The sequence below is a fragment of the Pagrus pagrus genome (genome assembly GCF_965226575.1).
Source record: "Pagrus pagrus genome assembly, chromosome: 8".
NCBI classification, from domain to species: domain Eukaryota; kingdom Metazoa; phylum Chordata; class Actinopteri; order Spariformes; family Sparidae; genus Pagrus; species Pagrus pagrus.
In genome coordinates, this window is record NC_140192.1 from 25,287,178 (window position 1) to 25,312,241 (window position 25,064).

Consider the following 25,064-nt stretch of genomic DNA (forward strand, 5'->3'; position numbering starts at 1 on the left):
CAGCCTGGCTGTGTGGTCATTAAAAGAATCAATCAATCAATCAAACTGATACCTTGAATGTATGTAATAGAATTAGATGGAAATTTTACATGTAATTAAAATACTTAAAGTCAGAGTGTAGAGTCTTTTTCCAAAAATCAGGGAACAAGATGCACTTTGCCAAAAACATCTCATCCTCTTGTCTCACTTTGACAGACTTTGTTCTGCAGTGGTCCGTCACATGATAAGCTGTAGCACACTGCCTCTTAGTGGCCCTGAGGAGAACTGTGTGGGATAAATGTTTTACCATGAATAATACGGACAGATGTCACCAGAGTCACAAACATGCCACCATCAGTGTTCAGAAATAGTTTCAAGCGCCTTATCGAAGTATCATTTTTCTCTTATTCAACTTCAACATTGATGTGTAACTGAGGTTTATCATACACACTGTCAATACATTTAATAATACATATGTAATATTTACACACAACAGTGTAAGACATTGTTATAGTGGCTGAAATGAGAAGAAGAAGAAAAAAAGCCTCTACAGTATACAGGAAATTAACCTCTAAACCCAAACCTATGCTGTGAACAGGTCCTGTCTGTGCATGGATATTGTCAAAGCTCTGCCCACTCAGGACAGAAACTTAAAATATAAGTTCACCCAAAAAATGAACTTGAATAAGTCAACAAAACGTTTCTGGAGCTTCACAGCAAAACAGTGTTGCAGCATTCTAACAACTGAAGTAGATGGAGTTTTGTTTTAAAATGTAAAAACATTAAAAAAAATTAAAAAAAATTTAAAAAAGGTTGCATACAGTTAGTACAGCATAATCCAAGAGTTCGGGAGCCCGAGATCCCAAATTGATTTTGATAAGACATTATTTCCATGATTTAAACAAGGAGAATTATTGATTATTTTTATTCTGCCTCATTGCATTGAAGTGTCTCATGTCTGCAGTCACCCTGCAGCCCTCTGCCTGGATTCTCTGATTTTATCAGTTTGTTGCTGCTCAGGACGCGTTACCAACCAAAATGTTGCTATTTGACGTCCTGGGAATGAGATTCAACAATCATCTATCTTTCTGGTGCATTTAAGAAACAGCGCGAACAAATCCTACTGATTCTACCTTTAAGTTTAATGGTCTTTGAATTATATTAATATGACGTGAGGTTCAGTTAGCCTTGCACAGAAACGGCCAGTAGAAATGTCCTTCAGTGGGATACTTTTGACTTTTATACTTTGAGTACATTTCAGAGCCTGTACTTTATTACTTTTACTTGAGTAAAAAAGTTGAATCAGTACTTCCACCTGAGTAGAGCAGTTTTAGCTGTAAAATATGTTGACTATTGTCATAAACTATCTTGTTACCATCTATTTAGGTCTCTCGTGTAAAATGTAATCATTCAATAATATGTCATTTAGCTCTGGCAATAATGTAACTTAAACATTCATGCCAATAAAGCTTAATCAAACTTTATTTATGCCCCAGAATGGGTGGCTGAGATCCACCCCTGTGATTAGTTCGATCTGCCGTCCATAATGCATCGTCTATGCTACTGGAATGCATATCCTCGTTATGTAACATGAGGGTTGGATATAAAAGACAAAACGTTTGTTTGCATGTGAGATGTTTTTCCAGTCTTACAGTATCGGGAAGATTAAATCTGAGGAACAATCTGCATGTCAACATCAGTGTCTTGTAATCTATATATGAAGCAAATCAAGCTACTTTCTGGATTAAAAAAAGTAGTGAAAATGTGAATAAGTGATCAACACATTTGTTGCTGATTATGCTAATTTCTTGCACCATCAGCCACATTTGATCCTCAATGTCACACCTCGCCTGTCTCTTGGTTTATCTTAACCAGCTTTGCTAATCATTTGCTTTGCTGCAGTGATGAAGGTTATTCTGATTACTGCTATAAAACCTTATAACTGTAAACAGGTAATAACGAAACTAGCTAAATGTTGCACGTACACGTACACAACAACAACCCTCTCTAGACACGCTACATGTTTAATAAACGCATAAAAACGCCACTGTCTTTATAGTTGGTTTATGGGACAGTGGTATTGTTGATTGACCTTGCCTTGTCTTTGTTTTATAGCAGGTATCTTTGTGAATCATTTGCTTTGCTGCAAAAAAATATGTTAGTTTTAATGGTCATTTTACAGCTATGATAAAAGTTATAATTGTAAACAAGTAATAACGAAACTAGATTTCTTTTTATATACTTTCACATTTAAGAACTCACACACACAAAATAAGCATGACAGAAAGAGAGCATCTTGATAGAATCATGTAGATTACCTCTGCAGGACAATCTGCACACGTCACAGAAAATCTAACAACAGTAGGTCACTAAATGTAAATGTTGTCCACCTGCGTGCAAGATGCAAAACAATAAGTTGTGCTACAACAGAATTATAGATCATGTTCACACAGCTGCCATCAAGCTCAGGATAGTAAGCTCAAATGTAGTAGGTACTGCTCCGTTCCAGGTTGCATGTCCTATAAATGTCCAGGTAAAAGTGCTAGACAACAGCTAACATTAGCATTCAACCGCTTCCTCATTAACATTGATATTGTTTCAAGATACCATAGGAAAGGCATGAATTAGTTATATTATTCTATTCTAATGTGGACACATTTATTTAAGCCTGGAAGTGAAACGTACTGGATGTAATCCAATGGTAGAGTTAGCTAGGGAGTGGTTGAATGCTAACGTTAGCTAATGAGTTATCAAATACATTGTGTTACCTTTATATATGGCCCGGGTCTCTCCGGATTTTTCCTATCCATCATCGAGAAGCAATGATAAAGATTTTTCAGACTCCCGATGTTAATACGACACAGCAGCATAACTTAATCCCAGCTTTCGAGCATCCCACCCTGGACAGAGGAAAATGGCCGCCCTGTGAATGTGGCCGGAGAACCATCATGTGTGAGGATCCCATTGAAATGCAAGGAAAGTCAGCCACTTAACCCTGATCTATTGCCATTGTTGTAACTCAACCCAAACTTCACGGGTTTGATATGAGTCCCACCTTAAAGACACCTACATGCTAATATTCAGTTATAGTCAAAGCGCCACCTGCTGGCCACAGGAAATGACAGCTTCTATACTTTGATGTGTACACACTCCTCCTGGCTGGTTGGCCAGATCTACTTCAAATTCGGTCAGAAAGCCTTTTGACTTTAATAATGGTATACGGTGAAGATTGTGAGTTTTCATCGCACCCTGTAGCCATGGCAAAGTTTTATTCACCATGAACAGGAAGTTGCTATAACTTCAGCATAAATGATCAACTCTTCCCCAAATCTCACGTTTGATAACAGTCCCAGCCTGAAAACATCTACATACATCTACATACAAAAATGCGTGAGTTATAGTCATTGCGCCACCTACTGGCATCAGGAAGTAAGCCTTGGCTGTCACATGGCGGGGTGTGAGAGCCTGTTCAACACTGACACTGACTGTGGTCTGCTGGGATTTCCAGGTCCAGACAGGGCAGGTTTATGTTGTGTCTCATAAATAACTTGATAACTTGATTGCAAACTGTAATCATTTATCATATACTATTTTTAGGTTTGGTAATGCATTTGAAATATCAGGCTGATAAATGAGAAGAACAAGAAAAAGAACCTCTAACTTGGTCCTCTCTAGATATCTGTCATGGCCTTTAAGTGTGTGTCTGAGGTCCACCTCGTTTATTACTGTAGTTTGATCTGCTGGTGTTTGTCATATATTGTTTATGTTACCAGAACACAAATTCTCATGGTCCTACCAAGAAGATGAAATCTGCAAAACAGTCTGCATATGTCAGACCAAAGGTGAGATCCAGCATCAGTGTCTTCTAACCAGCACAGAGCAAATCTGCAGCAACAAATGAACTATTAACAAATGAAGCTCTCTCAGTTGAAAAATGTGAATAAGTGACAAACACCTTTGTTGCTGATGAAGCTTATTTCTTGCACCGTCAGCTACATTTGATCTTCAGTGTCACACTATGATAACACCTTGCCTGTCTTTTGGTTTATCCTAACCAGCTGTGCTAATCATTTCCTTGCTGCAATGATCCCATTTATTTTGACTAGGTGGATCAAGTGGAGCTGGAATGCATTTTGTTTTGTGAAATTCTTGAAAGAGTTTTAGGAATTTGCATCACAGACACAAAAGAGTGTAGTAATTTGACGTGTAAAATAAAATGTATTTAAACAGATGCATTTGCAATCAAATTATATAAAAACATTATCTTCAGTAAACAACAACATATTTACAAAATATAGAATTATTTAAGAATTACAACATCAAGGAGACAAAATAAACTGCACAGCAGAAAAATAAATATCATTTTAAATTACGTCCAATAAATATCACAATCTATTCTTATAAGTCATTGATTTTCTTCACCAAAGTAATTTGTTAGCCTTCATCCTAAAGCGAGAGTCACAGTGAAAGTGCAATTTTTTAAAGCAGCAAAGTTTCACACATTCTTTTACATGATCAGAAAACAATCCAGCTCAGTATCTTCACATCAGCTCAGTATCTTCACATCTTACTGTACACGTGCTGTACAACATCTACACATTGTACAATACTTTGTCCAACATGTCACAAAGTTTCCTGACCAACCATCAATCAGATCACTGTGGTGACGTACTGTAGCAAACTGCCCCAACCAATGAGCTGCAGGTCACATTGAGCCGGTGCTACACGTGGTGTTTTTTGTTGTTTGTTGCAGTCACTGAGAAGCTCAGTATCTTCACATCTTACTGTACACGTGCTGTACAACATCTATACATTATGCAATAATTTGTCAAACATGTCACAAAGTTTAGAGAGGCTTGGAGCAGCCCGTAGAGACGCCTCCCCTCCACTGATGGCGCTCTGATCTCATGTCGACAAAGCGGGCAACTGCTGAACTGCTGGATGACTCTGGAGCTGCAGGGACGACACAGACGGCCGCAAGGCAGAGTGACTGTGGCCTCTCTTCCCATGCACACCACACAGTCCATTGTACTGCCTCTATCTGTGGTCAAAACAGAGAAGACACAGTTAGAAGATAATCCAACACAAACTGATTCCTCTGATTACAAATGTGCACATCAGATAGTATTTGGTTGGACGGACTCTTTCTTACCTGCTGGGACTTCCATGTCAAAACAGGACATGCTGTCATCACCGTCTCCATCAGGAATCAGCCTGTTGCTTTAGTCAACATCAGGTGAGGTGAGGCCTTCAGGTGCAGGACACGAGCGTCTGGTGTATAAAAACTCCTTTTTCTCAGAGCCTGCAGGAAAGAGTAGAAGAATTTAATAATTTCATCTTTTATAATCGTCATTCCAAAACTATGAATCTTGATTACATCTGCACAACAATGTGCACGTTTACAGACAAAAACAACAAGCTGGGAGGTTTTGCCTCTACTTCCTGAATGAAGCGTAGTAAACAACCACATCAGCTGAACATTTCTGCAAGAATTGTGCTGAATTTTGACAATAAGAAGTGAATCATTTTTAAAATGATGATATTTAAATCATATATGAAATCACTGATAACTCATTTTAATAATAAGATCAAGGTGTTGTAAGAGACAACATGTAAAACAATCTAGTCAGCACAATTACTGCATACATTTCTCCTCAAGGTCACAAAGTCTTATTCAAACCGGATGATAGTTAATCTCTTGCTTTACTACAGTGATAAAGTTGACTCTAACTGGTCTTTTATAAGAATAAAAGCAGATATGATTGTAAAACATAATAATGAAAGTGGTACACCTGTGCTTTCACTTCTGAGCGACAGGTGAAGGTGTGTCAGTCATGCAAAAGATGAATAATTAAAGTGAACAGCACATCCAACTATAATATGTGTTGCAAATAGATAAACTGTGACTCACATTACATGGCTGCTCTGATACATTTAAGAGAATTTGCAAACCATGTATGGATTATATTAAAGTTCAACTTTAAACACCCACTTTACTGAATCTAACTCCACATGAAGTTAGTCACACTCATTTATAGTCTTAGTTTTTTTTGCAGCCTGTTTCTTTAAAGTCTCTGTATGTGTTTACATGTTGTCTTTTTTCTTCCCTGCTTTTTCTCTTTCACTGTTTTCTTTCTGTATTGCTGTGTGTCCATTTTAAATGTTCTTTAAAAGCTACTAAAAATACAATGTAAGAAACAAAGAGAAAAGTGGCAGTGAATGATGATAACCCACCTGGTGGCCTGCGAACACAAACATTTATCTTCCAGGTTTGACTCTGACACGTCTTTTGGTTTATCTTAACCAGCTTTGATAATCATTTGCTTCACTGCAATGATCACGTTTATTTTGATTACAGCTATAAAAAACCTTTATAGCTGTCAACAAGTCATAATGAAACTAAAAGTAAATGTTGCACATTTGACGAACCTGCTACATAATACACGCAAATATTAATAATAACAACCACTGTATTTATGTTTATTATAGGGAACAGTGCTGTTGTTGATTAATTTACACATATTTCAATCTTTGTTAAGGCTCCTGCTGCAGCGATTAAAGACTGCAGATTTATGGGCTATCTGCTGTGTGTCTATGGTCTGTGCTTCTGTATGACAGATTGTGCTGGTGTTATATCTATTTAAAAGAAATACAAGTCATTCTTTGCAACAGGTTTCCATTTCCAAAATCCATGGATAACAGGCGGCTTATTTTAAAAAGTTGACAGTTGTTTAATGAGCTTGTATGGAGCAGTTGACAAAATCTCTACTCAAGGAAGGAACAAGTAAGAGGAGCTTGAATGCATTTTGTCTTGTGAAGTTCTTGAAAGCTGATCAGGCTCAGGCCTTTTAGGAATTTGTATCACACACACAAAAGAGTGTAGTAATTTGACATGTAAAATAACATTTATTTAAACAGACACATGTTCACAATCAAATGATATAAAAACATTATCTTCAGTAAACAACAACATATTTACAAAATATAGAATAATTTAAGATTTACAACATCAAGGAGACAAAATAAACTGCACAGCAGAAAAATAAATATCATTTTAAATTACGTCCAATAAATATCACAATCTTTTCTTATAAGTCATTGATTTTCTTCACCAAAGTAATTTGTTAGCCTTCATCCTAAAGCGAGAGTCACAGTGAAAGTGCAATTTTTTAAAGCAGCAAAGTTTCACACATTCTTTTACATGATCAGAAAACAATCCAGCTCAGTATCTTCACATCAGCTCAGTATCTTCACATCTTACTGTACACGTGCTGTACAACATCTACACATTGTACAATACTTTGTCCAACATGTCACAAAGTTTCCTGACCAACCATCAATCAGATCACTGTGGTGACGTACTGTAGCAAACTGCCCCAACCAATGAGCTGCAGGTCACATTGAGCCGGTGCTACACGTGGTGTTTTTGGTTGTTTGTTTCAGACACTGAGAGGCTTGGAGCGGCCCGGAGAGACGCCTCCCCTCCACTGATGGCGCTGTGATCTCATGTCGACATAGCGGACAACTGCCGAACTGCTGGATGACTCTGGAGCCGCAGGGACGACACAGACACCGGTGGCCGCAAGGCAGAGTGACTGTGGCCTCTCTTCCCATGCACACCACACAGTCCATTGTACTGCCTCTATCTGTGGTCAAAACAGAGAAGACACAGTTAGAAGATAATCCAACACAAACTGATTCCTCTGATTACAAATGTGCACATCAGATAGTATTTGGTTGGACGGACTCTTTCTTACCTGCTGAGACTTCCATGTCAAGACAGGACATGCTGTCATCACCGTCTCCATCAGGAATCAGCCTGTAGCTGTAGTCAACATCAGGTGAGGTGAGGCCTTCAGGTGCAGGACACGAGTGTCTGGTGTATAAAAACTCCTTTTTCTCAGAGCCTGCAGGAAAGAGTAGAAGAATTTAATCATTTCATCTTTCATAATCGTCATTCCAACAGTAACTTGGCAGCGTCAGTGCATGTGAAACGTCCTGCCCACAAACCAAGGAGAAGAAAAACAGGCAGCGTTTTTCAACATCGCTGCTGTTCACAAGAAAACTAACCAAGGAGGGAGATGGAGCACGTCTGTCCGTAGACGTCTATCATGGCCCACAGCGGCTGGCTCAGATCCACTCCTGTAAGCAGCTTGTGCTGGCGGATGTTTGTACTTGTGACGTATACGGTGCCTCCATGAGACACCCAGAACTCCAGCTCTGTGCCGGCTTGGCAGCAGGATTCATGCACAGGAGCAGCCCAGTGCCCAGGTGTGTCAGTGAGGTTTGGGATGGCCATGGTGGGCAGAGGCCGAGATCTGGCTGAGGGCGAGACGTTGGTGAAGCCCACACGCAGAGCTCCATGCCAGTTAGACACATCTTTCTCCACCCTCAGACGCATCCTCTCCTGGATCTTCAGCGGGCGGCTGCTGAACACCAGGCCGTTCTTGAACGTGGGGCCCGTCCTCTCTGCCAGTCGATCCCCCCGGCTCAGCCTGACCTTGTCTCCCACGGCCTGACAGTGGAACGTCAGAGGGCCGAGGCAGGACAGGCTGCACCTGTGTGTCTCCTCTGACTCAGCAACTGCAACAGAACAAAATCACAGCTATAAATCTTGATTACATCTGCACAACAATGTGCACGTTTACAGACAACAACAACAAGCTGGGAGGTTTTGCCTCTACTTGAATGAAGCGTAGTAAATGACCACATCAGCTGAACATTTCTGGAGAATTGTTCTGAATTTTGACAATAAGAAGTGAATCATTTTTAAAATGATGATATTTAAATGATATGAAATCACTGATAGCTCATTTTAATAATAAGATCAAGGTGTTGTAAGAGACAACGTTTAAAACAATCTAGTCAGCACAATTACTGCATACATTTCTCCTCAAGGTCACAAAGTCTTATTCAAACCGGATGATAGTTAATCTCTTGCTTTACTACAGTGATAAAGTTGACTCTAACTGGTCTTTTATAAAAATAAAAGCAGATATGATTGTAAAACATAATAATGAAAGTGGTACACCTGTGCTTTCACTTCTGAGCGACAGGTGAAAGTGTGTCAGTCATGAAAAAGATGAATAATTAAAGTGAACAGCACATCCAACTATAATATGTGTTGCAAATAGATAAACTGTGACTCACATTACATGGCTGCTCTGATACATTTAAGAGAATTTGCAAACCATGTATGGATTATATTAAAGTTCAACTTTAAACACCCACTTTACTGAATCTAACTCCACATGAAGTTAGTCACACTCATTTATAGTCTTAGTTTTTTTTGCAGCCTGTTTCTTTAAAGTCTCTGTATGTGTTTACATGTTGTCTTTTTTCTTTCCTGCTTTTTCTCTTTCACTGTTTTCTTTCTGTATTGCTGTGTGTCCATTTTAAACGTTCTTTAAAAGCTAATAACAATACAATGTAAAAAACAAAAAGAAAAGTGGCAGTGAATGATGATAACCCACCTGGTGGCCTGCGAACACAAACATTTATCTTCCAGGTTTGACTCTGACACGTCTTCTGGTTTATCTTAACCAGCTTTGATAATCATTTGCTTCACTGCAATGATCACGTTTATTTTGATTACAGCTATAAAAAACGTTTATAGCTGTCAACAAGTCATAATGAAACTAAAGTAAACGTTTACAATCAAACGATATAAAAACATTATCTTCAGTAAACAACAACATATTTACAAAATATAGAATAATTTAAGATTTACAACATCAAGGAGACAAAATAAACTCACAGCAGAAAAATAAATATCATTTTAAATTACGTCCAATAAATATCACAATCTTTTCTTATAAGTCATTGATTTTCTTCACCAAAGTAATTTGTTAGCCTTCATCCTAAAGCGAGAGTCACAGTGAAAGTTTAATTTTCTAAAGCAGCAAAGTTTCACACATTCTTTTACATGATCAGAAAACAATCCAGCTCAGTATCTTCACATCAGCTCAGTATCTTCACATCTTACTGTACACGTGCTGTACAAAATCTACACATTATACAATCATTTGTGCAACATGTCACAAAGTTTCCTGACCAACCATCAATCAGATCACTGTGGTGACGTAGCAAACTGCCCCAACCAATGAGCTGCAGGTCACATTGAGCCGGTGCTACACGTGGTGTTTTTTGTTGTTTGTTTCAGTCACTGAGAGGCTTGGAGCGGCCCGGAGAGACGCCTCCCCTCCACTGATGGCGCTGTGATCTCATGTCGACATAGCGGACAACTGCTGAACTGCTGGATGACTCTGGAGCTGCAGGGACGACACAGACACCGGTGGCCGCAAGGCAGAGTGACTGTGGCCTCTCTTCCCATGCACACCACGCAGTCCATTGTACTGCCTCTATCTGTGGTCAAAACAGAGAAGACAGTTAGAAGATAATCCAACACAAACTGATTCCTCTGATTGCAAATGTGCACATCAGATAGTATTTGGTTGGACGGACTCTTTTTTACCTGCTGGGCCTTCCATGTCAAAACAGGACATGCTGTCATCACCGTCTCCATCAGGAATCAGCCTGTAGCTGTAGTCAACATCAGGTGAGGTGAGGCCTTCAGGTGCAGGACACGAGCGTCTGGTGTATAAAAACTCCTTTTTCTCAGAGCCTGCAGGAAAGAGTAGAAGAATTTAATAATTTCATCTTTTATAATCGTCATTCCAAAACTAAGAATCTTGATTACATCTGCACAACAATGTGCACGTTTACAGACAAAAACAACAAGCTGGGAGGTTTTGCCTCTACTTGAATGAAGCGTAGTAAACAACCACATCAGCTGAACATTTCTGGAGAATTGTTCTGAATTTTGACAATAAGAAGTGAATCATTTTTAAAATTATGATATTTAAATGATATGAAATCACTGATAACTCATTTTAATAATAAGATCAAGGTGTTGTAAGAGACAACATGTAAAACAATCTAGTCAGCACAATTACTGCATACATTTCTCCTCAAGGTCACAAAGTCTTATTCAAACCGGATGATAGTTAATCTCTTGCTTTACTACAGTGATAAAGTTGACTCTAACTGGTCTTTTATAAGAATAAAAGCAGATATGATTGTAAAACATAATAATGAAAGTGGTACACCTGTGCTTTCACTTCTGAGCGACAGGTGAAGGTGTGTCAGTCATGCAAAAGATGAATAATTAAAGTGAACAGCACATCCAACTATAATATGTGTTGCAAATAGATAAACTGTGACTCACATAAAATGGCTGCTCTGATACATTTAAGAGAATTTGCAAACCAGTCAAGTTCAACTTTAAACTCCCACTTTACTGAATCTAACTCCACATGAAGTTAGTCACACTCATTTATAGTCTTAGTTTTTTTTGCAGCCTGTTTCTTTAAAGTCTCTGTATGTGTTTACATGTTGTCTTTTTTCTTTCCTGCTTTTTCTCTTTCACTGTTTTCTTTCTGTATTGCTGTGTGTCCATTTTAAATGTTCTTCAAAAGCTAATAACAATACAATGTAAAAAACAAAGAGAAAAGTGGCAGTGAATGATGATAACCCACCTGGTGGCCTGCGAACACAAACATTTATCTTCCAGGTTTGACTCTGACACGTCTTCTGGTTTATCTTAACCAGCTTTGATAATCATTTGCTTCACTGCAATGATCATGTTTATTTTGATTACAGCTATAAAAAACCTTTATAGCTGTCAACAAGTCATAATGAAACTAAAAGTAAATGTTGCACATTTGACAAACCTGCTACATAATACACGCAAATATTAATAATAACAACCACTGTATTTATGTTTAATATAGTGGACAGTGCTGTTTTTGATTGATTAACTCATATTTCAATCTTTGTTAAGGCTCCTGCTGCCACGATTAAAGACTGCAGATTCATGGGCTATCTGCTGTGTGTCTATGGTCTGTGCTTCTGTATGACAGATTGTGCTGGTGTTATATCTATTTAAAAGAAATACAAGTCATTCTTTGCAACAGGTTTCCATTTCCAAAATCCATGGATAACAGGCGGCTTATTTTAAAAAGTTGACAGTTGTTTAATGAGCTTGTATGGAGCAGTTGACAAAATCTCTACTCAAGGAAGGAACAAGTAAGTGGAGCTTGAATGCATTTTGTCTTGTGAAGTTCTTGAAAGCTGATCAGGCTCAGGCCTTTTAGGAATTTGTATCACACACACAAAAGAGTGTAGTAATTTGACATGTAAAATAACATTTATTTAAACAGACACATGTTCACAATCAAATGATATAAAAACATTATCTTCAGTAAACAACAACATATTTACAAAATATAGAATAATTTAAGATTTACAACATCGAGGAGACAAAATAAACTGCACAGCAGAGAAATAAATATCATTTTAAATTACGTCCAATAAATATCACAATCTTTTCTTATAAGTCATTGATTTTCTTCACCAAAGTAATTTGTTAGCCTTCATCCTAAAGCGAGAGTCACAGTGAAAGTGCAATTTTTTAAAGCAGCAAAGTTTCACACATTCTTTTACATGATCAGAAAACAATCCAGCTCAGTATCTTCACATCTTACTGTACACGTGCTGTACAACATCTACACATTATACAATCATTTGTGCAACATGTCACAAAGTTTCCTGACTAGCCATCAATCAGATCACTGTGGTGACGTAGCAAACTGCCCCAACCAATGAGCTGCAGGTCACATTGAGCCGGTGCTACACGTGGTGTTTTTGGTTGTTTGTTTCAGTCACTGAGAGGCTTGGAGCGGCCCGGAGAGACGCCTCCCCTCCACTGATGGCGCTCTGATCTCATGTCGACATAGCGGACAACTGCCGAACTGCTGGATGACTCTGGAGCCGCAGGGACGACACAGACACCGGTGGCCGCAAGGCAGAGTGACTGTGGCCTCTCTTCCCATGCACACCACACAGTCCATTGTACTGCCTCTATCTGTGGTCAAAACAGAGAAGACACAGTTAGAAGATACTCCAACACAAACTGATTCCTCTGATTACAAATGTGCACATCAGATAGTATTTGGTTGGACGGACTCTTTCTTACCTGCTGAGACTTCCATGTCAAGACAGGACATGCTGTCATCACAGTCTCCATCAGGAATCAGCCTGTAGCTGTAGTCGACATCAGGTGAGGTGAGGCCTTCAGGTGCAGGACACGAGCGTCTGGTGTATAAAAACTCCTTTTTCTCAGAGCCTGCAGGAAAGAGTAGAAGAATTTAATCATTTCATCTTTCATAATCGTCATTCCAACAGTAACTTGGCAGCGTCAGTGCATGTGAAACGTCCTGCCCACAAACCAAGGAGAAGAAAAACAGGCAGTGCTAAAACAACACATCGCTGCTGTTCACAAGAAAACTAACCAAGGAGGGAGATGGAGCACGTCTGTCCGTAGACGTCTATCATGGCCCACAACGGCTGGCTCAGATCCACTCCTGTAAGCAGCTTGTGCTGGCGGATGTTTGTACTTGTGATGTATACGGTGCCTCCATGAGACACCCAGAACTCCAGCTCTGTGCCGGCTTGGCAGCAGGATTCATGCACAGGAGCAGCCCAGTGCCCAGGTGTGTCAGTGAGGTTTGGGATGGCCATGGTGGGCAGAGGCCGAGATCTGGCTGAGGGCGAGACGTTGGTGAAGCCCACACGCAGAGCTCCATGCCAGTTAGACACATCTTTCTCCACCCTCAGACGCATCCTCTCCTGGATCTTCAGCGGGCGGCTGCTGAACACCAGGCCGTTCTTGAACGTGGGGCCCGTCCTCTCTGCCAGTCGACCCCCTCGGCTCAGCCTGACCTTGTCTCCCACGGCCTGACAGTGGAAGGTCAGAGGGCCGAGGCAGGACAGGCTGCACCTGTGTGTCTCCTCTGACTCAGCAACTGCAACAGAACAAAATCACAACTATAAATCTTGATTACATCTGCACAACAATGTGCACGTTTACAGACAACAACAACAAGCTGGGAGGTTTTGCCTCTACTTCCTGAATGAAGCGTAGTAACCAACCACATCAGCTGAACATTTCTGCAGAATTGTGCTGAATTTTGACAATAAGAAGTGAATCATTTTTAAAATGATGATATTTAAATGATATGAAATCACTGATAACTCATTTTAATAATAAGATCAAGGTGTTGTAAGAGACAACATGTAAAACAATCTAGTCAATACAATTACTGCATACATTTCTCCTCAAGGTCACAAAGTCTTATTCAAACCGGATGCTAGTTAATCTCTTGCTTTACTACAGTGATAAATCGACTCTAACTGATCTTTTATAAGAATAACAGCAGATATGATTGTAAAACATAATAATGAAAGTGGTACACCTGTGCTTTCACTTCTGAGCGACAGGTGAAGGTGTGTCAGTCATGCGAAAGTTTTTGTATGTGTTTACATGTTGTCTTTTTTCTTTCCTGCCATTTCTCTTTCATTGTTTTCTTTCTGAATTGCTCTGTGTCCTTTTTAAATGTTCTTTAAAAGCTAATAAAAATAATTAAATAAAAAAGTTGCAGTGAATGATGATAACCCACCAGATGGCCTGCGAACGCAAACATCTGTGTCTCAGGTGTGACTCACACACATGTGGCAACACCACTAACCTACCGCTTACTGTAGAAGTTTTTTCTCGTACGAGACAGTGAGCATTTCCAGTAAAGCCTGCTTTTAATAGTTATCTTTTCAGTGTCGGACACTTTACAGCACAGGTTGTAAATCCTCAATCACCTCTGCTTGTTTCAAGTCACTTTCCGCAGTATTATCACCTGTTTTACAGTGCTGTACTGTGTGATAAGACAAGACCTGGCATGATAAACATGCTTCCGTTTGACATCTCAGCTAATCCGTTTTTTAACAGTAATAATCCCTGTCTTAATGGACAGAACGCTGGCTCTCAGTAGCTCTTGTTAAGAGAAAAATAGGGCTGTTTTTAAATCATAAAAAGTGTAATAATAGCTTTTTTATTATAAAAAATAATTTACCTTTGAAATAAAATTCTGTTGTTTTTTGATCATTAATACCTAAAAATAAATTAAAATAATTATACAAATTAATAATAACTGTATTTTTAGTGTTAGTAATAACATCAAAGCCCATACTTTATAATAATTGTTGGCAAGTTGACAAAGTGTGGTTAACAGAGGATCTTACTGACATTTAAAGCAGTATTGTAAATGAAATGTGAAGTTCTCTGTAAAGACTGAAGAAAAAGAATGAATATCTCACCAGGGTTGCCGTTGCTGCTCTCCTTCACCATCTTGAAGAGGCAAATAGTTACTTTCTTTTCTTCGTGTCTTGAGACAAGTGTGTGTGTTCTCCTCTGTGTCTCGCTTCGATTGTCATGAAGTGGGGAAGTTTTGGCTGGTTTTAAAACAAGGCGCACGTGTGGGGTTTGTCAACAAAACATTGCCTTCATCACATGGGGAAGGGAAAGGGAAAGGGGAGGGACTGAGGGAGGATCCAGACTTTGGGAATTTTCCTAAACTTGTGGGCGGGGACAGCAGGCCAACTTTTTTTTTTTTCTTTTCTTTTACAGTGCGCTTCCTGATTGTCATATATGACTTCTTTTAAATCGATGGCCTTCAGAGAAGCCTAAAGCAAATAACAACGTGAGGTCCTGGACTTATTTTCATTTTCATTTTCATTATGTGTCATTGTCTTTTGATTGTGTCTTATGCTGACAAAGGTCATGCAAACACGTGTTTGTGTCTGTGCACAAGATAAAACTGATTAAAAAGTATTATAGAGCAACTATATAGCAGTATATTTGAGAGATATAAACTTGCTGGTATTTCCATCAGCTTGACATTAATTGTAATCCACATGTTGTTGTCCACATGATGATACCATGATAACATGTAGTTTCTGCCCGTGTGTAACCTTTTAAATTGTCTGTATCTGGATTTCATGCACCCATTTGTACTCATACTCTCCTTTCACATTCACCACTCTTTATTCTTTACCTTTAAATGATTTGTTCAGTTCTTGTCCTTATTCCTGGCTGCATCTCTATTTATTTTTTAATTTCATTTGCCTTTTTTTTTTTTAACCCAGGTTAGTCCCACTGAGATCACAGACAAGAGTGACCTGTAGCAGCAACAGAGTTACAACAGCAAATGAACAGAAAACAACACACTTAAATAATCAGATCGAACTTTTGCACAGTCTTATAATGTTCAGTGGTTCAATATTCTGAAGTTTCAGTTCAGTCTGTAGATTGTTCCATGCAGAAGGTGCAGGAAACCAAAAAAGCTTGGACTCAGGGGAACAACACATAGCAAAATGTCAAGAGAACGGAGACTGTGCGTTCCATATTTATGGTTTAGAAAAGAAGATAAGTAAATAGGAAGTTTGCCACGAATGACTTTGTAAATAAACACATACCAGTGACTGAGGTGGAGTTCACTGTATACTGTGTAAGTACACTAACAGCGATGAAAAGCCGGAGTCAAAGTCCTTGTATGTGTACACATGCTTGGCCAAAAGAGCTGATTCTGATTTAATGTAACATGGGAAGCACATATTCCCCTCTTGAAACGCTAAACGATGACACTGTGTGCACAGTTACCAGACTTTGTTCTTTAAAGCTGAAGTGGATCTGATGTTTGAATGTCTTGAACTCAGGATTGTCATTTTATCAAAGCTCAACAGGCTCACACAATATGACCTACTTGTTTGAAGCTGAGGAAAACACTGGAAAAGTCACCTGATGCAACAAATAATGGAAACTTCCACTAAAACTCCGGATATCAGTTTCCTGACTGGCTCATTGGATTTCAAGGAACTTCATGCATAGTTATGTGATGAGACAATGGCAGGATCAGACCCGACTCCGGTGTCTGCTGAGCTTTGTCTCCCTCTAAAGGACACATGCACCGTCAATCCTTTAGTCCTCATTGGTTGGCAGTAGTGTCATGTAGAAAAGCCAAATGACATCATCACTCTTGGAAAGTTACTAGCTCTGCTCCTACCATGACCCAAAATCACATGTCTTTTCCCGAGAAAACCCCTGAATCCTGCTATCTGATCGACCCCCAGGCCACGTGGAAAGCATATCCTGAGTGTGGACATGTTTTAACATGTCTCTAAACTTAATGTGAAGCATCTTCTTATAAAGGCAATTATGTCCTGTAGAACAAGTTTTTGATTCTAGGAATACATTGCTGCTCCTTTCATATAACGAAAGGAAAACTGTCTTTACATCCTGACAGTTGAAAAATTATGCAACCCTAGTCAAAGAGCATAAAAGTAAATGACATTATATAAACATTTCTATGACTGAAATTGTTCTATTATATATTATAAGGCATCATAAATTAATTCTGGTTATTATGGTAGAAAGTCAAATGGAATTCAGGATTAAAACCTTAATTTCAGTCTTCATGTGTAGTGCCTTTGGACCACAATCTGAGTTTATAACTAAATCATATTGAAATACATTAAGATATTAGTCCAGCAGCTCTGTGACATGTTTTAACTAGTCGTATAGTGAAGCTGGAGTAGTAATCGTGCTGAAACTATTGCAACAGAGGGTGAAAGTCTGGGCAGGGCACGTCATAAATGAGTGTATTGCTCCCAGAAGCAATGAAACCGCTGTGATGGGTCAGAGATTCTCCCAAACTAAATCTGCCTTAATATGAATTGCAATGACTAACTTATAAATGATTAATATAGGAAGGAGAATATCTGAAATGCACCGTGCATATCATCACGCACTGTCACTGTCAGTGTAAATCGTGGACGCCCGTATGTACACATACATGCCTATACACGATCACCCAACCCATGTACATCAGTTCAATATTCAATTCTGTAATGCGTTATGTTAAAGTCCTTCTTGTATGTATTAGCTAAAAGGTAATAAGTAATATAAGTCGTCATAAGTTACTTATTACCATTATTGTGTGTGAATGAGACTATTTAATTGCTAATAAAGCATCATAATCACATTTTCTGTTAGATTATGAGACATTTATAAACACTAATAAGAAACCTCGTTAGCCGTTTACACACTGCTAATGAGCAGTAATATTAGCCTTATGAGTTTTTTATAGTTGTTTATAGTAGCATTACAAACACATTCATTGAGTTTAATTAAGTTACCTATTATGTCATCCTACGATCTTATTCTGTTGCTTTGTTAAGATTAATACAGACTTTATTGTGCATTATCAGCAATTGACTTTGCTTTTTGTAGCATTATACCTTGTAGGGGTATTTGGCATCACTGGATTATTGACACTTACATACATAATCTTATTAACACATAGTACTGCTTATAAGCATCTCATTAGTGATCCAAATGGAATCAGCAAATTTTATTTTATTTTATTTATTTATTTTATTTTACAGTTTTCCGCAGTGATCCAGAATGACAATCTGCGGAATTCAGCGGAATGTTTCTTTACTTGTAAAGTAATAGACAATATTAATGTAAGATAACAAAGATTGTTTTTGAGCAAAAAATAATCCGTTAAAACAACCTAAAATTAATTTTAGCAGGTTGAGATTAATATTTAGCACTTAGTTCCACAGCGGTTAATAAAATTATTGACACATATCGTCACACTGTTATTTTTATTAATAAAACAAGTCCCCAGCTAATTCAGTTGTTTAGGAGGGAAAACTGCAACACTGTTGTGCTGTGAAGCTCCAGATACTTAACCCGACATTACATCAGCATGGGGTGAGTAGATGATGGCTGAATTTTCATTTTTGAGAGAACTGTTCCTTTATCATTCATGTGGTGAATGTGGAGGTTTACCACTCAGCCACACAGCGAGGTCACAGAGCTTAACTAGGCACTTATTAGTATACATATTGGCTCTTTATTAGTCATGATAACGCCCTTAATAATACATGACCATATTCTACAACTACTTGACCATTAACTAAGGGTTTTCCCTCAATAATCTCAGAATTACTGCTTATTGATAGTAAGTAAGGAAGTTGCTGTGCATGAATTTTGATCTTAATATGCTTTGCTCATTATGGGCTTAATAACAAATTCACAAATATGGCCTGTTGTTAACAAAACATAAAGCTACACACACACAAAAAACAATATGCAACTAATATGCATGCTCATAAGCTATAGTTAATGTTTAACCTACGTATGCTAATATAAACAGTTAGAAAATATAGATATTATTTTGTCTAGATTATTTTTATGCACAACACAACAATATAATTGTCTCAAAACTACACAGCAGCCCTCTGCCTCCTCCTCCTCCTCCTCCTCTGAGCTGCCTCTGCTCCACCACACTTGGTCAGACATGGCAGGCCATCAAAAAATCAACTTGTTCCCACTCCACCTGTTCAAAACACTATTAATCTGCTGCCTTCCAATAAAAGGCTTGGCTCTCAGAGAGGAGCCAATGGGAGCCCATTAAAGCTGTAAGACCCAGGCCAATCCCAGGCTGCATTCTAATGTGGCCTATCTTTATCAAGGTGCCACTCCATTTCCAGATACTGCTTATTTATGATATCTGAGGAGAGAGCCGGCAGGAGGCACGTGTCTTTAGGAGAACACTCAAATCTGTGTCCGGAGGGCTCGCCCCAGACTTCAGATATGGGATTATCACAGACCACACTGTGGCTGAGAAGCGGTGACGGGCGAGAGTGAAGAGTTTATCTGCTGCTGCACTGTTTCTGATGTGGTAGCAACTTTGGCAAACACCAGGGGCTCTGTTAAAATTGCTATTAGTGCTCTTAATTATTTGACTATCTGGGAACGGTGGGTGTGATCCAGAGAACTGCTTGTGGGCCCTTCAGAGGTCTCTTCCTGCCTGGATCTTATTGGATGTGTTACTGAGACCTGGAGGCAGAGTTACAGTTTCTCCCCATGGATCCAAACATCCAGGGGTCTTTCCTGTTCAACAACAGCCTGAACCAATTCCCCTCGGACCTCAAGGCACCAGTGTGCCAGTACTCAGTGCCCAACTCTTTCTACAAACTCAACCCGGGCCTCAACAGCCAGCTGCAGGCAGGGACCCCTCACGGCATCAGCGACATCCTGAGCCGCTCAATGGTCGGGATGGGCTCAACGGGCACCACCGCCCTCCTGTCCGGATACTCCACCATGGGGGGATTCGGACCTTCCGTCACCAGCACATCTATGTACTATAACCGAGACTACAACTCCAACCTGGGCGGCTTCTCCAAGCCCGGCGCCGAGTGCCCCATGAAGGGTCGCAGTGTGAGCTGCTGGGCGGAGAGCAGCTGTGACTGGAGAGGAGGGAGGCAGCAGTGCAGCAACAGTGAGTCTGAACACTGCAGACTGGACTCAGCATGCAGACCAGTGACACATCACAGCCTCACTGTCTGTGTCAGCACCACTGTTAGAGATGTCTCACTGTGTTACTGTCTTAACTAAAAGAAATTTCAATCTGATCAGAGAAGATAGAGAAAAATACAACTTCAAAAATTCAGACACATCACTAGTATGGTTGGACTAAAAAACTTTGAGTTTGTATTGTAGTAATGCTTGGACTCGAGTTATTATTCAATCTGTTATTGACATCTTGAATGTTTAAGTTTGAGTGTGTGTGTTGAGAGTCATGTTTAGGGGGTATAATCTTAAAGAAAATACAAAAATAAGACATGACAGATGTTGATGAGTAAATCTGGCAGACCGTCAACACTACAATTTCAAAAAATTCAATACGATACAGAAATACGCAGTAACTTCAAAAACTCGCACATTGTCAAGTAGTATGATTTGACAACAAACCTTTAGGTTGTTTTTTCTGGAAAACTGAGTAATGCTCAGATTTTTTGAGGAATTATATAATTTAACACGTTATTAACATTTGAAAAAGTTTAAGTGTAGGTTTATATTTTAAGAGTCGTGTTTAGGGGGTATAATCTTCAAGAAAATGCAAAAATAAGAATTTACGCATGCTAAAATGAGTAAATGTAGAGTAAATCTCAGACGTCCAGCTGACTGTTGATACATTTATTAACTGACCATTTGGAGCACTTTGCTCTCCATCAGCAGCTGCGGTTTAAAGTCGCTCCTACTGATTCCCCTGTTACATACAGTGCACTATGATGTTACCGTGCAGTAAAGGTTGTGTGTATTTTATGCTGAGAATTTTTTTGATATTGTCGACTCTGCTGATGTCAGCAGCTCATATGATCCCCCATCACTTTGCCTAAAACTGCACATGTTAAAGATGGTTTAAAAAATGCTCCCATCCTCGCCACTTTTTAAAACAAAGTCAAAAACACGTCTTTTTCTAACAGCTAAAGCCTGAAATTCAGCAGCTTCATGAGGGAAATAAGAGGTTTACTGATCAGTTGATGAGTAAATTCCAAATGTCCGTATGTTGAGTATTCATAAATGTATTCAGTATGCAGATGTTGCTGCAAATGCAACTGTTTTTGTTTATGGTTTTAGTAAACTTTTACAATATTTGATCTTTATTCAAAATACTGTCCATCAAATCCATCTGTTTTAGTATTCTTTATGAGTATTTCTGTCCACTTTGATTTCCTCAGGTGGTGTTCCTCTGGGGGAGATGTCAGGCAGGAAGAAACACACCAGACCGACATTCAGTGGACATCAGATCTTCGCTCTGGAGAAAACATTCGAGCAGACAAAATACCTGGCCGGGCCTGAGAGAGCACGACTGGCTTACTCTCTGGGCATGACTGAATCCCAGGTCAAGGTAAAGACAACAGCACACAGATAACATCGAGGGTTAGACTTTAAAACTCATGACTTTAATGTACTTTATGTTGTTCTTTGGTGTATTTTATGGCTTTATGTGCACCTGTGAAGTTACCTGCAGGCAAACTGTCAAAAATATAAAAAATATAGTTAATGAATTACTTTCAGGTGCAGAATAGAAAAAGGTGAAGCATTATGAAAGCGTCCCATTAGTAAATAAGGAGGTCAGATAAACAACATAACTGGCATAAATAGGTTATCTGCTCTCCATCATGCAGAAACGCGGTCAGGGATGGTTGTCATACCTTTCTATGAGTTACAAAATAAAGAAGCACGTTCAGAGGAATACTCACCCACCTCCATCTCCACCTCCATCTCCACCTCACACACTTGTTGTTGTTGTTGTTGTTGTTTTCAGGTGTGGTTTCAGAACCGACGCACCAAGTGGAGGAAGAAGAGCGCCACGGAGCCGAGCTCCACGCAGGCGAACCACCCGGGGCAGAGCGGGGAGGCCTCGGAGAACGAGGTGGAGGACGAGGAGTACAACAAGCCGCTGGACCCGGACTCTGACGACGACAAGATCCGGCTGCTGCTGCGCAAACACCGCAGGGCCTTCTCCGTCCTGCGCCTGGGCCCGCACCACGTCTGACGAGCCCCACGCACACACACACACACGCACACACACACACAGGCGCGCGTTTCTCTGCAGACCCGCATGCTGTAATTAAAGTCAAACATTTTGAATACAAGTTCAAGCATGTTCAGAAGAGGTCATTTGCGAACAGGCTGTGGAAATGAAGCTATAAAGACGTTTACTTTTATAAGTTACTGTAAGAAAGACATCATCTGTGGCCTGTTTGATGTTACACCGGGATGTTGGGGGATTACCTCATACACGTGTTTTTTGTAAAAACAGAAGAAAATTACGTTATAAAAACTGCATGATGCTATTGGTAATACTAGTAAATAAAAAAAGAGAGTAACCTGAAGTTAGTCTTGTGTTCTCTTTTTGAACAGATTGTGATTATTTCAATTTCAAAATAAAACTGACCGCAGGAACTGCCAGACATGACAGGTGGTAAAACAACTTTATGAAACCTCCTTAATTCATCAATAAATCCCAAATTCTTGCAAACGTAAAACAAAAGAGTTTTACAGCCTCACTGTAGGAGATCATGTGATAAATGTGTAGGAAATTCTGGGACAACTATTTTGAAGGAATTTGCTTTTAAACAATATAATTTCACATTTTCTAAAGGTGCTACAAGGAACTTTTAGCTGGTTATGAAACAGTCTCAATTTAACTCTGATCCTTGTCTATGATCTACATCAGCAAAAAAGACCATCAGTGAGTAGACTGGCAGACACCGTGTCCGATTCAGACTTATGTGAGTTTGATAAGTAATAAAATAAAAACACATTTTTATGGCGGATTGCTGCGCATGAATTGAGTTGAAGAAGCTGCTCTTTAGTCTGACGGTACCACACCAATTTTTTTTTACATCGGTTCACCTTTGTCATCTTTTGTCCAAAGATGGCGCAAAGAAGTGGCAGACGTAGCTTTAATGACAAATTCTGGGTTTATATGCTGATAAACCACAGGCCTGCTAACACTGAAATACAGGGTGTTTAAAAGGCAGGAGTACATTTGTTTAATATGAAATCAGTGCAGAGAAAGAAGTGTGCAGAACATTTATAGGGAAACAAGTAAGATTTGTAATTCTGCAAAATGCTTAAGCTGAGACTCATGATTGTCTGCCTGCGTTTGAAATACAAACATTAAGGTGAATTGTGTGAATCATTTATCAAACATGCTGGTGAACTGTCTGTAAACACATTGTTTGGCTGCAGTCCTGCCAGCGTATTCGCCGCCGAGCTGCGAGCGAAAAGGCCCGAACAATGCAGAGGAGTGCAGAGGTCAAAGGTCTGATCTTGTGTGATTTACTGGTGTGGTCGGGCTTAATTGAAGACAATGACCCCCGCAACCCACTTCAACATGAAATCAATACCAACAGACCAGCTCATTCACCATTTAGGCTCTGAGTTTAGCCCCATATGGTTGAGGCAGGCAGCTGACATCAGGCCGGATGGTTCTGTCAGAGAAGCTGAGGAGACCATTCTGCTTTGATTTCACACGGCGTAGTTGTGCATCATTCACTGCCAACGTCTCAAGTACACACTGAAGCAGTGATAATGCAAATAATTTCAAAATGAGGTTTATGAATATTTTGGAAGCAATACATATTTAAGTCTCCCTCCAACCTGCTGCACAAAAAAAAAATCTGTATTTATCAGAGTAAAACCATTGAATCAACACAGAAATGAAATGCAATAAAGTTTAGAATCAGTGTCTTGATTTGTTGGCCCTCGAGGACGTTCAATCTGAACAAAATGTTCTAAATAGCGCAGCCAATTCCAGTTTTAGAGGGCAGGCTTAATACCTCCTCAGTTTTAGATGTAATTTGTCTTCTGCTGCTGCAAAATACACGCAGCTCACCCCTCAGATGAATGCTAAAACTATGGAAGCTGAATGCATAACAGACACACAGTCATCTACGCCCTGGGTTGAGTGAGTGCAGGGTCAATGTCCATTTTGCATGAGTCTGGATTTTATTCGCAGATAAGTTTTGCATTTTTAATGTGAATAAAACTGGGGGAAATGTACCAATACTTCTAACTAGAATCTGCAAGTTCTGCATCACGTTTTTGCCACTCAGAGACGAGTCACCTAAAAACGCCTGATGATCCATGTCCATAAAACACCCTATCTCACAATACAAAAGAAAATGATCCACACCAAAAGTTAACAGGGTCTATTCTGGACTGAGTCTCATCATCCATCCAAGTTTCTTGGAAATCTGTTCAGCAGTTTTTGTGTAATGTCCTGCTGACAAACCAATGGACATGGGTGAAGACATAACATCCTTGACTAACGGCAGCAGCATTCTTGTGGGCAGCAAGGCTTTCAGGTTTATCAGCGTCATGCGGGAAAGAGTCGTACATGTCAAAATCCATGTGCTTTTGTCTTACAGCTACTGGCAGCATCAATGCTCGACCTTTCTGGTTTGTCAGCTTGATGTGGGAATTTGCTACAGTGCATGTTCAACAGCCGTATATGATCACATCTGACAAGTATGATTTCCCCAAACAGGTGTGACTACAAGTGACGGGTAAAGTGATGACTGTGGTTGTTCCCAAAAGCCGAAGCGGTTGGTCTCAAAATCCCCGACATGTGTTGTAATATAGACTCCATAATACACAGTGCTGCCGCTGAAGCCGATCGATAACAATGCAACTTATTTATGAGGGTAATATTTTATTTACAAAAGTGAAATATCACAATGATGTAGTGTTTGACCAGAGATAATGTAAAGGTAATACTGGCCTTACAATGAACTCCACTCCCAAGACTGGTCAACAGTGAACT

The 25,064-nt window shown here is 39.5% G+C and overlaps 3 protein-coding genes across 3 annotated transcripts; 1 reads left to right on the forward strand and 2 right to left on the reverse strand.

Annotated features, from left to right (window-relative positions):
• Positions 1-7,374: 7,374 nt before the first annotated feature.
• On the reverse strand, positions 7,375-11,314 carry LOC311261913 (E3 ubiquitin-protein ligase NEURL3-like; the record flags this gene model as incomplete). Its single annotated transcript, XM_084360927.1, has 6 exons — positions 7,375-7,625; positions 7,737-7,886; positions 8,050-8,562; positions 10,222-10,344; positions 10,454-10,603; positions 11,290-11,314. 6 exons carry the CDS (start codon positions 11,312-11,314, stop codon positions 7,375-7,377), a joined length of 1,212 nt encoding a protein of 403 aa, XP_084217053.1.
• Positions 11,315-12,208: 894 nt separating this feature from the next.
• On the reverse strand, positions 12,209-15,417 carry LOC311260770 (E3 ubiquitin-protein ligase NEURL3-like). The gene is made up of 4 exons (XM_084358977.1): positions 15,190-15,417; positions 13,332-13,844; positions 13,016-13,165; positions 12,209-12,904 (listed from the first exon to the last, which is right to left on the reverse strand). Exons 1-4 carry the CDS (start codon positions 15,218-15,220, stop codon positions 12,702-12,704), a joined length of 897 nt encoding a protein of 298 aa, XP_084215103.1. The 5' UTR covers positions 15,221-15,417; the 3' UTR covers positions 12,209-12,701.
• A 4,066-nt stretch (positions 15,418-19,483) lies between these two features.
• On the forward strand, positions 19,484-22,626 carry nkx6.3 (NK6 homeobox 3). Its single transcript, XM_084360858.1, has 3 exons — positions 19,484-20,222; positions 21,466-21,635; positions 22,056-22,626. Exons 1-3 carry the CDS (start codon positions 19,808-19,810, stop codon positions 22,284-22,286), a joined length of 816 nt encoding a protein of 271 aa, XP_084216984.1. The 5' UTR covers positions 19,484-19,807; the 3' UTR covers positions 22,287-22,626.
• Positions 22,627-25,064: the final 2,438 nt, after the last annotated feature.

What these genes read in the sequence shown, in the direction of transcription:
- LOC311260770 (XM_084358977.1), bottom strand. Translation starts at nt 15,220, where the DNA reads ATGGTGAAGGAGAGCAGCAACGGCAACCCTG. An exon ending in GAGCAGCAACGGCAACCCTG is followed by an intron (nt 13,845 to 15,189) that starts GTGAGATATTCA and finishes GTTCTGTTGCAG; the next exon opens with TTGCTGAGTCAGAGGAGACA. An exon ending in GTGCTCCATCTCCCTCCTTG is followed by an intron (nt 13,166 to 13,331) that starts GTTAGTTTTCTT and finishes TCTTTCCTGCAG; the next exon opens with GCTCTGAGAAAAAGGAGTTT.
- nkx6.3 (XM_084360858.1), top strand. Translation starts at nt 19,808, where the DNA reads ATGGATCCAAACATCCAGGGGTCTTTCCTGTTCAACAACAGCCTGAAC. An exon ending in GAGGCAGCAGTGCAGCAACA is followed by an intron (nt 20,223 to 21,465) that starts GTGAGTCTGAAC and finishes TGATTTCCTCAG; the next exon opens with GTGGTGTTCCTCTGGGGGAG. An exon ending in TGACTGAATCCCAGGTCAAG is followed by an intron (nt 21,636 to 22,055) that starts GTAAAGACAACA and finishes TGTTGTTTTCAG; the next exon opens with GTGTGGTTTCAGAACCGACG.